General features: G+C 44.1%; 1 protein-coding gene across 1 annotated transcript in view; it reads right to left on the reverse strand.

The window, feature by feature from the left end:
* Positions 1–13360, reverse strand: part of TCF7L2 (transcription factor 7 like 2) — a 185678-nt gene that overhangs the window by 21170 nt on the left and 151148 nt on the right. Inside the window, exons 7-10 of the mRNA XM_018564478.1 lie at positions 13085–13171; positions 4415–4540; positions 1686–1878; positions 929–1000 (exon numbers count right to left, since the gene is read on the reverse strand). Of these exons, the coding sequence (XP_018419980.1) occupies positions 929–1000; positions 1686–1878; positions 4415–4540; positions 13085–13171 (478 nt within the window). The remainder of the gene's footprint in view (positions 1–928; positions 1001–1685; positions 1879–4414; positions 4541–13084; positions 13172–13360) is intronic.

A 13360-nucleotide genomic window follows, 5' to 3' on the forward strand; every position in this document is an offset into this window, starting at 1 on the left:
TATATATTTAAAAAATCCCAGTAGGGATGGTAGGAGTCCCACATGATCGGCCAAGCTGGTTTTGCAGACCCAGTCTGCACTCTGGTGCCTCAACAGAGTCCCCGAAAGACAGAAGAAACTGTCAGGTGGCTCAGCTCTCCAGCATCTACCAAACACTGAAATTTAAGCTTTGGGTGGGCTTACCCTTTCAAGTTTCAAGTCTCTGGGAGGTAGGTCCTTACTACATAAGGCCTAATCTAACCAACAGTAGAAGAGTGAATAGGGAAGAGAAAAGTCTACAAGATGCATCTACAAACAAAAAAAAACATTGGGACGTCAGGTATAAAATCTTGTGCAAAGGAACAAGAAAGCCTCATGAACATCCAATTGCATTCCAGCCATTGTTTTCTTAGCTGGGTAATATGAGCAAAGATCTGATTGGCTGGGATGGGCAGAACGTCCACTCCTCCCATTATTCATACAAAAGCCCCTTTGTGGAGAACAGACTGAGGCCGTATAACAAGGTCACAAGACGTTGTAAAGTGGAATAATTCGCTTTCAGCAGAAGCTCCCATTACTCTACTTTACACCGCACACCAACATAAATATATATACAAGACACATATGGCAGCTGAAGGCCGCAGAGATCTTTCAGCAAAATAATAATGACTTTTATTTTCTTTAATCTTGTTAAGTTTTTTTTTGTAAAATTATTTTTAAAATTTACTGTCAAATGACCCCCCCGGTCATTTACCGACAGTGCCATCGAGGAGATTAGGGGAGAACGGCAGTAGAATTAATGGGAAAAGTATTTTGGGGCTGCGGTGAATGATTGCTCGCCTGCCCGTGTCTCAATACATACCATGCAGTGTTTTGTTCTCTCCAAAGGAAAATAACATGACATGTTACTCTACAAGGGGGGAAAAATATCACCTACATAGCCACGTACATAGTTATCCCGTGCGGACCAGCCTGGGTAGAGCTGCATGTGATTAACAGAGCTCCGTGCAAGAATTACCCAACAAACCTTCACAGTCAATAAGGTGAAACAAAAAGGTCTATTAGTAACAAATAACAAATTTTGTTTTATTTTTAGTAGAGTAACAAGCACATTTCCTATCTCACAGGACCCCCTGCAACCCAACCCATCATTTTAACAAAATTTTGAACACATTAAAGTCTCTTTGAATGTAATTTTTTTATAAGTTTAAATGTGCAGATTTCATCAAAATAACCCCAGGTGATCCCACCAACAAGGTCCTTCTTCAGGCAACTGCTATTATAGGGTGATAACTCTTTGCCCGTCTCCCAATTGTGATCAGACGTTGTCACCCTGTCACACAGGCTTCTGGTGGGAACTACAAGTGGCCATTTAAACGCAAATTACAGTCGATGCTTAAAACAGCTGCTGATGAGCATTGCATTGAAACTCCTGCACTATAATCTTTAATACCCTCCCAAGTCCATTTGTTTGCTCCTACACATAACTCCTCATAAAGCCGGCAGTTCTGGGGCCTCAAAATTTGTTGGCAACATCTACGGAACCTGCAATGACATTTTAGGTGAAATAAACAACCTTTGTACTCTAATCTGCCCCTGTGGCCCTCCTTCTCTTCATTCTCCCCTAGAGATAGCTACGTGACAATGTTTTACCAACCAAGTGTTTTACAAAGTGAAGGTGGGAGCTTTGCCGTTGCGGTTAATGGTTTAGTGCTTTGTTGAGTTCCTTCTACACTTACCCTTCGGCCGAGGATCTGGTTAATGGCTGCGCTCTCTTTTAATGTACATTCGGCTACAACCTTTGCTCGCATTTCCTTCATATACAACATAAATGCATTAAGAGGTTTCTTTATGTGAGGTTTTTTCTTTTCTTCTTCCTTTTTGGAATCCTGATGTTTTCTGTAAAATGAAATGACAGAACGTCAGTAACTCTGCAGAGGGTTCCTTAAGGACTGAACATTTTTACAGAAGGTTTAGGAAAACACATGAACTGGAAACTTTAACTAAGAGAAGGATGCCCTGAAACATGGATGGAAAACCATCATTACAGGATCAGGAGATCTGATATGGGGATGGCCTGTAACATGTATGGGAAACCATCATTACAGGTTCAGGAGATGTGATAGGAGGGTGGCCTGAAACATGGATGGAAAACCATCATTACAGGTTGAGGAGATCTGATATGGGGATGGCCTGAAACATGGATGGAAAACCATCATTACAGGTTCAGGAGATCTGATAAGAGGGTGGCCTGAAATATGGATGGGAAACCATCATTATAGGTTCAGGAGGTCTGATAAGAGGGTGTCCTGAAATATGGATGGGAAACCATCAATACAGGATCAGGATATCCGATAGGAGGGTGGCCTGAAGCATGGATGGGAAACCATCAATACAGGATCAGTAGATCTGATAAGAGGGTGGCCTGAAACATGGATGGGAAACCATCATTATAGGTTCAGGAGGTCTGATAAGAGGGTGGCCTGAAACATGGATGGGAAACCATCATTATAAGTTCAGGATATCCGATAGGAGGGTGGCCTGAAACATGGATGGGAAACCATCATTATAGGTTCAGGAGGTCTGATAAGAGGGTGGCCTGAAACATGGATGGGAAACCATCAATACAGGATCAGGAGATCCGATAGGAGGGAAGTTGTGTCACTTTGTGTGGACGATTTACAATACGAGGTAGACTTCCAATAAGTGCTTAGTACTTCTACATTGATTGGTCATTTGCATATGACTGGACAAAACATGTCTATACGGATAAAAAACCTAGAGAAGGATGTCCACATGATTAGAAGCCTGGGTTAAGAACCTCTACATGGGTGAAGATAAATTGGAGGATGTCTAAATGAATTGAACAATGTAGATAGATATTAACATGGATGGAAGGTTGGGTGGGGAAATCTACATATGTAGAAGACTTGTGGGATGATATCTAAATGAATGAAAGGCTAAACAGGAAACATCTATGTGGATGAAATATGGTGGAAAGTATGTGTACATGGCTAAAAGACTTGGTGGCGGTTGTCTACATGGATGGAGGACATTTACAGAGATAGGAGACTGAGTAGAAGACATTTACATGAAAGGAACAATGGGGAAAAGATGGCAACATGTCAAATGGACAGGATGGATGATGTCTACATAGTTACAAATATAGTTACATAGTTAGTCAGGTTGGAAAAAAAATCAAATTTTTACCAATTATAACTCATAGGCAAAAACAAATACATTGAAATGGATGGAAGAATGGAACAGAGGAAGACTACAAGGATGGAAGAATGAGTGGGGGACATCTACCATCAACATGGTTTCAAGGCTGGGCAGAGGATGTCTAAATACAGTAGCTCTATATGGCTAAAAGAATTTGCAGAAGATGTCTACATGGATGTAAGACCAGGTGTATGGATGTCTACATAGATGTAAGACCAGGTGTATGGATGTCTACATAGATCTAAGACCAGGTGTATGGATGTCTACATAAATTTAAGACCAGGTGTATGGATGTCTAAATGGATGTAAGACCAGGTGTATGGATGTCTACATAGATGTAAGACCAGGTGTATGGATGTCTACATAGATGTAAGACCAGGTGTATGGATGTCTACATAGATGTAAGACCAGGTGTATGGATGTCTACATGGATGTAAGTCCAGGTGTATGGAGGTCTACATGGATGTAAGACCAGGTGTATGGATGTCTACATGGATGTAAGACCAGGTGTATGGATGTCTACATGGATGTAAGACTAGGTGTATGGATGTCTACAAGGATGTAAGACCAGGTGTATGGATGTCTACATGGATGTAAGACCAGGTGTATGGATGTCTACATGGATGTAAGACCAGGTGTATGGATGTCTACATAGATGTAAGACCAGGTGTATGGATGTCTACATAGATGTAAGACCAGGTGTATGGATGTCTACTTAGACTGGACAGTATCACCACATGTATACAAGGAAGCCTGTGCAGAGAAAGACTCCTGTACAATGGACCATACACTTTCACCACAGGAAGAAGATGGACATGTATCTGGATGGAACACTTTATCAGTGGAGGACATGTACCCTATCAGATTAAAAAAACTATAGAGGGAAATAGTCTACAAAAATAGCAAACCTGAATGGAGAAAGCCAAAATCTAATAAAAACATTTACTGCAGACACAGCTCATCTGTATCAAATGAGAATTTCTTTGCATTCAGAAGACATCTATGTTAATAAAACAATGTAGCTAAATACAGAGGGGATTGGTATCGATGGGGGATATATACTGTCCTGGAGGAAGTCTACCTAGGTTGGACAGTCTCACTAGTGTTGGAGGCTGTGCTCACAGACATAGACTTCTGCTAGAGGGACCTTAAGTACTGGCCATTTTAGTGATAGGGTGTATATAGAGTCACATATAATAAAAAGGAGACTCACGAGCTGTGCAGAGATCCCACGTCACCCTGGGAAGATTCCTGTTTGACGGTTGGGTTCACTATGGCGGGATGAGGAATTCCAGTTGTGTGTAAACCGTGGTGGGGCGGCACCATGTGTGGAGGGAATCTGGAGGAGAGAAAGCTGTGTAAATTGTCAGAATTAACATAAATGAAAAGTGAAGGTCAAGCATTTCTACAAATTACTGTAACACAATTCCCCCACACGCTGAGCCCCCCACTGCTATCAATAGACATTGTCATGTGAAAATGGAGGTCCAACAGGACCAGTAAGGCAGAATTTGGCTTATTTGTCACATTTGTAACACTCAGTTCTAAAAAAATGTGTCGAATAAGCATGCCGCCATCTGGTTCTGTATCTCTAGAGGCCAGGGGTGCACGGTCAACACCCTCATGAAGCCGCCAATTATAGACACAATTATACAGATAAATATACCTTTTCTACCTGTAGCTGCATAGCTTCCTGAAAACACAGCACCCTGCCTTAGCACTCTTCCCCAATCCAAGCAGTGGGCTGGCTCTTGGGGAGGGGTTATGCAAATTATAAAATACATCTATAGTCTATAGACCAGCCCATAACCTGTTAGGGATGTGTAAATTGGGTCCAGGTAGGAAGGACGGGCGGGTGGTCACATTGGAAGGTGAACTGGACTTTAAGCTCTTGTATGGTGGGCACATTCAAATGACAAGAGACCAGTGTGAAGGGTCCACATCTTCTGTACAGTGCTGTGGAATATGACAGTGATATACAGTTGTGCCCATTCTCGACCTTGTAGGGTTGTGTTTTCAGAAGTCAATGTAGCTTATCCTCAGCTAATGCACATTTTAAGTTATCATAGTCAAGTTATAGCCAAAAGTAATTTTAATGTAAATCTCACATTCTTTTTTTTCCATGCCTTTATAAATCCTCTCTTTAGATGACATCCAAATAACATTGAATATGATTAGCATCCATGCACAATGACTGCTCAGATAACCTCAGTAAGCCATATAGACAGTTTATTGCTTTAAGTTAGGTCAGTTCTGGTAGAATCACCGAGTGAGAGGAGTGATAGCAAAGCTCAACCATTGTGCCGCACTGCTAAGCAGGAAGCAAAACATCCCAATAATTAGAGACAATACACAGAAAGGGGTTTTGAACATTAAGGATCGGTCTATACTTGTCAGTGTATTCAAGCAAGCGCATCTTCATACTGAATAGGCTGGGAGAGCACCTGCAACATTTTCATCAATACAACACAAAGGCCCCACAATGCATGTAATGCGGTGTGCTAAAATACACATTTTATTGTGCATTACTTACAAATGGGGTGCTAACATAAGGGGCCAGTCCACCCGGAACTGATATCCCAGTAAGTCCTGGAAAAAAAGGCCAAATGATCATCTCATCTGTATACACATCCTCTGTGCCCATTATGAGGGGCTCCCACCATCCCTGTGCTGAGTTCCCGGGTCTGTACACCTGCTGTGCCCATTAGGAGGGGCTCCCACCATCCCTGTGCTGAGTTCCCGGGTCTGTACACCTGCTGTGCCCATTAGGAGGGGCTCCCACCATCCCTGTGCTGAGTTCCCGGGTCTGTACACCTGCTGTGCCCATTAGGAGGGGCTCCCACCATCCCTGTGCTGAGTTCCCGGGTCTGTACACCTGCTGTGCCCATTAGGAGGGGCTCCCACCATCCCTGTGCTGAGTTCCCGGGTCTGTACACCTGCTGTGCCCATTAGGAGGGGCTCCCACCATCCCTGTGCTGAGTTCCCGGGTCTGTACACCTGCTGTGCCCATTAGGAGGGGCTCCCACCATCCCTGTGCTGAGTTCCCGGGTCTGTACACCTGCTGTGCCCATTAGGAGGGGCTCCCACCATCCCTGTGCTGAGTTCCCGGGTCTGTACACCTGCTGTGCCCATTAGGAGGGGCTCCCACCATCCCTGTGCTGAGTTCCCGGGTCTGTACACCTGCTGTGCCCATTAGGAGGGGCTCCCACCATCCCTGTGCTGAGTTCCCGGGTCTGTACACCTGCTGTGCCCATTAGGAGGGGCTCCCACCATCCCTGTGCTGAGCTCCCAGGTCTGTACACCTGCTGTGCCCATTAGGAGGGGTTGCCACCACCCCTGATCTCTCAAACCCAGGAATTAGGACAGGGAGATCTCTCTATTGACTCATCCAAGACATACAGAATAAGAAGCATGGGGTTGACACAGGCTTCAGCTAGAATCAAGCTATCACCTTAGGGCGGCCTTATCCTTTAACCTCTATTGATAAGATGAAAAAAAAAAAAAGGAAAGTATAAAAAGTCGGCGTAACAACTGCAACACTTTCACTCATTTGATTTTTATTTGTGAACGAGACCCGGACACTCTCTGTTCAGAAAAAAAAAAATCATCATTTGGCTAGATGGAAATAAAGAAGCGTGACGTTCCTCATCACAAAGGTGAGTCTTGTGTTCTGCAGTAAACACCCCGAATGCAGCTCATTAGAGGTCCCTGTCCGCTTCCATGGCTCCGAGCCAGAATATAATGATGACAGTTAACTAAGTAAGGACAACTAATTTTTTTTGTGCAATTTTTTTTGTGTTCTCGTCAGTCTCCGGGGCTTCCGCCTTCTGCGGTCTCATTCCCCGCGCTTGTTGACACGCTTCCATTAAGCGCGTGTCATCCGCCGCCCTTGATTTTATGCACAAGCTGTGGGATGCGCTCCGTTCTGCAGCCGCGCGTCCTTTGAATCGCATTGGAGTCGTCATTATCCTCTCGCTCTTGTAACATTTCATCTATTTCTGCCCGGGAATGCGCCTGGCATGCGCCCACTTTATGGTTAAAACATGATGTGGCTTCTCTTTGAAGGCAGACGGTTTTCAGCGTTGCCCTCGTCAGGAGAAGTGCCTTTCACCAATTTAGCATGCTGAGGGCCCCCAAGCTCCGACATCTCAATCGAAAGGGGGTCACAGGATGGCATCGGCGAGTGTCAGAGAGTGCTGCTTAATTGCCAATCTAGGCTTCTCCGCGGTGTTTAAAGTATAATGACCCTTCACTTAATTCTGAGAATCCCCGGACCTGGCGCTGGATTGAATGAATATCAAAGACGACGACCGAACAGGGTGCAGGCCTCCGCTTTTCTATAACTGTCATAAGTCTAATGGACCTGTACTTCATGTCAACCCATTATCACAATAATGTATTTAATTTGCTGTATACGCTTTTTAACTAGACACCTTTCATACAAGCCAAGTTTGGAAGGAAGCCCAAAAAGAAAGAAAGACAAGAGAGAGAGAGAGAGAGAGAAGGATCCCAAGGTGGTTTGGCGCTCGCTAATAAGCATTTGAGAAATCCACCTCGGCTTTGTTCAGCTTCGTTCCATTTGCATTAACCCTACGAGCGCTGACAGGCTGAGAAGCCCCCCCCCTGTCATTCGTAGCATCTGCCACCGCCGTCTGCTGGAATTCGCAGGGCGCCGGGGCCCTTAATGAACGTCATTAGTGGGGAATGTGGCACCTTGGTCATCTGACATGGAAGGCCAGCGAGGGCTTAAAGTGAGTCTGTCTTTAGGCAATTGTGCACAGGCTTGCATTAATGTGGCATAGCAGGTACCTTAAGGGTCAGGCACCTGGCTTGTCTCAGATACAGGAGCCCCCAAACTCTAACTTGGAAGTACAGCTATTCTTAACAAGGGTTCTTGGAGTGATTGTAATACAGCCATTCTCAACCAGAGTTCCTCAGAACCCTTGGGTTGGAGAGACTAGTAAAGCCATTCTTAACCAAGGTTGAGCGGAACCCTTGCCTTGTAGAGACTGTAGTACAGCTATTCTCAAACCAGGTTACCGCAGAACCCTTGGCTTAGAGAAAGTTTAGTACAGCCATTCTCACCCAGGGTTCCTTGGAACCCTTGGCTTGGAGAGACTAGTTAAGCCATTCTTAACCAGGGTTTAGCGAAACTCTTGGATGTAAAAACCCTTGTTGTAGTACAGCTATTCTCAACCAGGGTTCGGCGGAACCCTTGTCTTGGAGAAATTGTAGTACAGCCATTCTTCACCATGGTTCTTCAGAACCGTTGGCTTGGAGAGACTAGTAAAGCCATTCTCAACCAGCGTTATGTGGAACCTTTGCCTTGCAGAGACTGTAGCACAGCTATTCTCAACCAGGGTTCCAACCCTTGGATTCAAGAGACAGCCATTCTCAATGAGGGTTCTGTGAAACCCCAGGCTTGGGGAGACTTCCGTACATCCATTCTCAATGAGGGTTCTATGAAACCCTTGGCTTGGGGAGACTTCCGTACATCCATTCTAAATGAGGGTTCTGTGAAACCCTTGGCTTAGGGAGACTTCCGAACAGCCATTCTCAATGATGGTTCTGTGGAACCTTAGGGTAATTCTAGAGGCTGTTACAGGGTTCATGAACTGTGGCTGATTGACCTCCCATCCGATGGTATCTGCATAGTTCCAGAGCCAATTCTACTTGACAGAACCAGAAGTATGACCCAATCATCTTTGGCATTCTTCCTACTAACCACTAATGTGGCATTTTCCCCATTGACCCCAGATGAACTGGTTTTAGTGATGGTTCCGCGAGACCCAAAAAATATTTTAGGGGTTCCTTTGGGGGTAAAAAGGTTGAGATTGTAGTATTTTGGTACACTGCACACCCCAGGATCAGGTGTTCCCAGGATGTGATGCATTTTAACGTTCTCAGGCTATTGGGGGGAACTTTTTAATGCCAACTGGTACACAGTGATGTCAATGGAAACATTTATTTAAAATGTAGAACCCAAATCTATTGGAGAAAATGACATTTTAAAAAAGAAAAATCATTTTAGGGTCTGAGTTCCCCCGCCCTATCACATCATTAATTCTTCCACATGGGTATCACTGTTACGGGAACGTAGCAATTAGAAAGTGTTTTTTGTCCTTTCTTCTGCCCAATCCCCTAAATGTAAGACGTAAAACCTTTTCTGTAGCTTTCGCTCTTTCCTTTGGTTGAATCTTTATCATTACGCTTTTGCTACACCTAAGTGCGGGGGTCCCGTCAAACAGACGTAAACCCAATCATCAAATTCTCATATAGGTCATTGGCATGCAAAAATATTACCCGGTGACCCTGACATAAAGGACCTTGTTCAGGTACTTCCTGTTATAAGGTGACAACGCTTTGTCCCTGTCTCCCTATTGTGCTCCTGCATCGTCACCCTGTCACACAGGAGATGGAGGCTTTCCTATTGTCAGGAAACCCGCCATGAGAAATGCCAAGCAGCCATCACTAGACTGCATTAATACAGGAAGTGGCTGCAAAGGCAGGAGATCAGCAGCACTGAGATGCAACAAAATACGGAAAAAAAAGGCGAAAACTGTATCTTATTTGAAAAAATGGCAATCATTTATGATGCACAGAGCACACAAAATATTCTGTAGGGGTTTATATCCATGATACATGTTGTGCTTCCGCTCTGGGATGAGTCTGAATTGAGTCATTGTCTGATCGTCCCCCGGTATTATTCATACAAGAAGAATAGAGCCCGGGCTTCCATAATCACGGGGATTAGCACAATGCTCAGCGCATGTTATACATATGTTAATAAGATTTAACCTGTAGCCTCCGATTCTCATTACAATTCCGGGCTCCGGCACATCATACGGCACTGTCATTTCGGGGATATGGCGGCTCGCCTCGCCTGAGCTGGGCGACTCAAACCGCACGTAGGAAACTTTACGCAAAAGGACAGAGGCGGTTATTTTATATCCCGGCCGCTTCTGACCTTTCCTTCTAAAAAAATAAGAAAAAAGTTTCCCCGGCATCAATACTCCGCCGCATGCTTGCTCCGGGGGAACTAATAACTACAGCCATGAAGCCAGAGACAGCCAGGCAAGAGGCTTTTTCAGAAACGACTTAGTTACATAGTATTTGGGGTTGAATAAAGACATACGTCCATCAAGTCCAACAGGTCCACGCATCATCTCATTCTTAGGGATACTGGTATCTTAATTCCCTTTCTACAGGTTTCCGTAAATCGATAGACTCTATGTGACCGACCGGTTTTGTTCAGCAGGGATGTCAATCGCATTCCCTTTTATACAAAGAGCAACTCAACGATGCAAAAACAGCTCACAGTCCGAACTGACTGAACACATAAATGCACCGGACCGGGTGACGGGACCATCAGTGACCTTTTAATTGATGGCTGGGACGGAGATGGCGGAGGGGGACAGAGCCTGCATTTGCACAGTGCTGAAGAAGAGAACACTAGTGTGTCATAATGTGCAAGGCCACCCAACAGGTAATGACTTAATATCGCTTTAATGATGTGAAAAGTATCAAAGTATAATAAACCCATTTCTTTATTGGAATGTTCACTGGTGCCCCTAGTGGCCATTATGTTCTATCACATGCAGGAGTTACAATTGTATCTCTATCTATCTATCTATCTATCTATCTATCTATCTATCTATCTATCTATCTATCCATCCATCCATCTATCCATCCATCTATCATCTATGCATCCATCTATCCATCCATCCATCTATCCACCCATCCATCCATCCATCCATCCATCTATCCATCCATCTATCATCTATGCATCCATCTATCATCTATCCATCCATCTATCCATCCATCTATCCATCCATCCATCCATCTATCCATCCATCCATCTATCCATCCATCTTTAAATTCAGCTATGCACTAACAACCACCTCAATAGGGATTGCTCACAAAGCTTGGCAATATATATATCCCAGTGTGTATTACCTCTAAGTGTAATTTGTATACAGTATATACCCTATATGTATCTGGGTCAGTCACATTAGCTTATGACATAGGCAGATAATGCTTCCTCCTTTCCAGCGCTAAACATTGGTTGTGCTTTACCACTCCTTCTCACAATGCAAGTCTTTAGGGGTTATTTAGAAACCGCTCGCACAGCTTCTTCACTGAGCGAACGAGACTCTGAATCCTGTAGGACCACATGAGAAAATGTCCTATACTCCTCAGCTCCATCTAGTGGCCATACAGAGATACGGGTCTTGTTCGCACAGCGAAGTGGTTTATAAATCAGCCCCAATGGGTCGGCCAACCCACTGAAATCAACGCACTGCCTGTATGGCAGAAATCTTATCACAACAGTTGTTAAGCAGAGAGTAATTACAATGAAACACAGACCTCCCTCTAGCTAAGGGGTGGACAAATGAATATGGAATTCAGCAGTCAGTCTCTCCAATATAAGAGCCAGATCCATTGACTACAACTAGAGAAAACCTCGAAAGTTGGGCACCAGCTGTACTTTTTAAGGAGCAATGGCTGCCCGGCTCCTGGGATTTGTCCAGCCCTGGTCTAGTGGCTAATCTCCAAATCTCTATACATAATACAACAACAAAAACATCACATAAGCAAATATTTGTAAAGCGTGAAAGTCACATATAATTATATATAATAAGTAACATATCATTTTGAGTTACACAATAGCTTAAAACATGCGCTCAATGCATATACAGTATACATTATGTCATCAGTTTACCTCCACTGAAAAGAAGGAGATCTGCTAGGTGTGAATTTTGGGGCTAAGCCCTTCACAATTGGCTAAGCAAGTTTTGCTGGATTCAGCATTAATTTAAAAAAAAATTGCCCGGGGCAGCTTTATAATCCCAAAACAATTATATCAAAAACAGTCATTCAACCCATAATCCTTTTTTTATTATGATGCTTCTGTGTAGTTACTTAGTCAGGTTGACTGAAGACACATGTCCATCAAGTTCAACCAAAAGGGCATTACAGCTTGTAATGAGGCTTATAGGAGAACTATGGTGGTCAGGGCTTTTCCCCATAGTTCTCCTAAGGGTCACGGGAGGACATAAACTAGCGTCCTCCCGTCACCCTAGGCTCAGTATATAGAGAGCTACAGCTCGCGGTATATTGAGACCGCCGCAGCCGTGACGGATCCCGACATTACTGTTGAGATCCACCCAGCTGCGTGAGTGACAGCTGGCTCTGCCTATCTAGAGGCAGAGCCAGCTGTACCCGCCCCCTCCCCCGTTCGTTTCTCCAGTCAGCGCCGGGAGGGGGAATCCCCTGACAGTCACGGCTCTCTGTAGGGACATGATCGAGAAGTGAGCGAGCGACGGTATGTGTTCGCTCACTTCCCGATCTACTGAGCCGACCTGTGACAGTCTCATTGTCACACGTCGGCTCGAACTATGAGGAGGAGTGATTTTCACTCCCCTCATAGTTCTCCTTTAATAAAAAAAAATTGCCCAGGGCAGCTTTATAATGCCAAAACAATTGTTACGGTAATTCAATCCAAAGTCCTTATTTTATTATGATGCTTCTGTCTAGTTACATTGGTTAAATGAAGACACATGTCCATCAAGTTCAACCAAAAGGGCACCATAGCTTGCAATGAGGCTTAAAGAAGAACTACTTCCCGATGTGTGACAGTTTTATTGTCACACGTCGGCTCGAACGATGAGGTTGAGTGAAAATCCCTCACCTCGTAGTTCTCCTTTAACAATTTCTCAAGTTTAAAAATAACAAAAACATGTTTAGTATTAAAAAAAAAAACCCAAAATAAAATAACCAACCAGGCAATGGCCAGGATGGACCCGCTATCATAAACAATTGACGTTTACAAGACAATTCCAACCCAACAATAGAAGACTTTGACCAAGAAGAGGCAACTCACCTTGACATGGAAGCATTAACTGTAAGGGCCGTGGGGTACGGGTGTCGGAAGCCCCCTGTTGTAATTGGGTAAACTGGTTGACCTTGCCTTGTAAGAAGAGAGGAAACAAAGAAAAGAAAAAGTTACAATCTATATCCGGAAATAAATAAAAAATTCCCAGCATTCTCATCTAATCAAGACGAAAAAAAATCTTGGGGCTTGTACGGCTGGAGATCAAAGAAGACAATGTGAGTGCCATAAATCTGGTACGAACGGGCTAATTAAATTTTATAACCT

The sequence above is a fragment of the Nanorana parkeri genome, unplaced genomic scaffold (genome assembly GCF_000935625.1).
Source record: "Nanorana parkeri isolate BGI_ZX_2015 unplaced genomic scaffold, ASM93562v1 scaffold754, whole genome shotgun sequence".
Taxonomy (NCBI): domain Eukaryota; kingdom Metazoa; phylum Chordata; class Amphibia; order Anura; family Dicroglossidae; genus Nanorana; species Nanorana parkeri.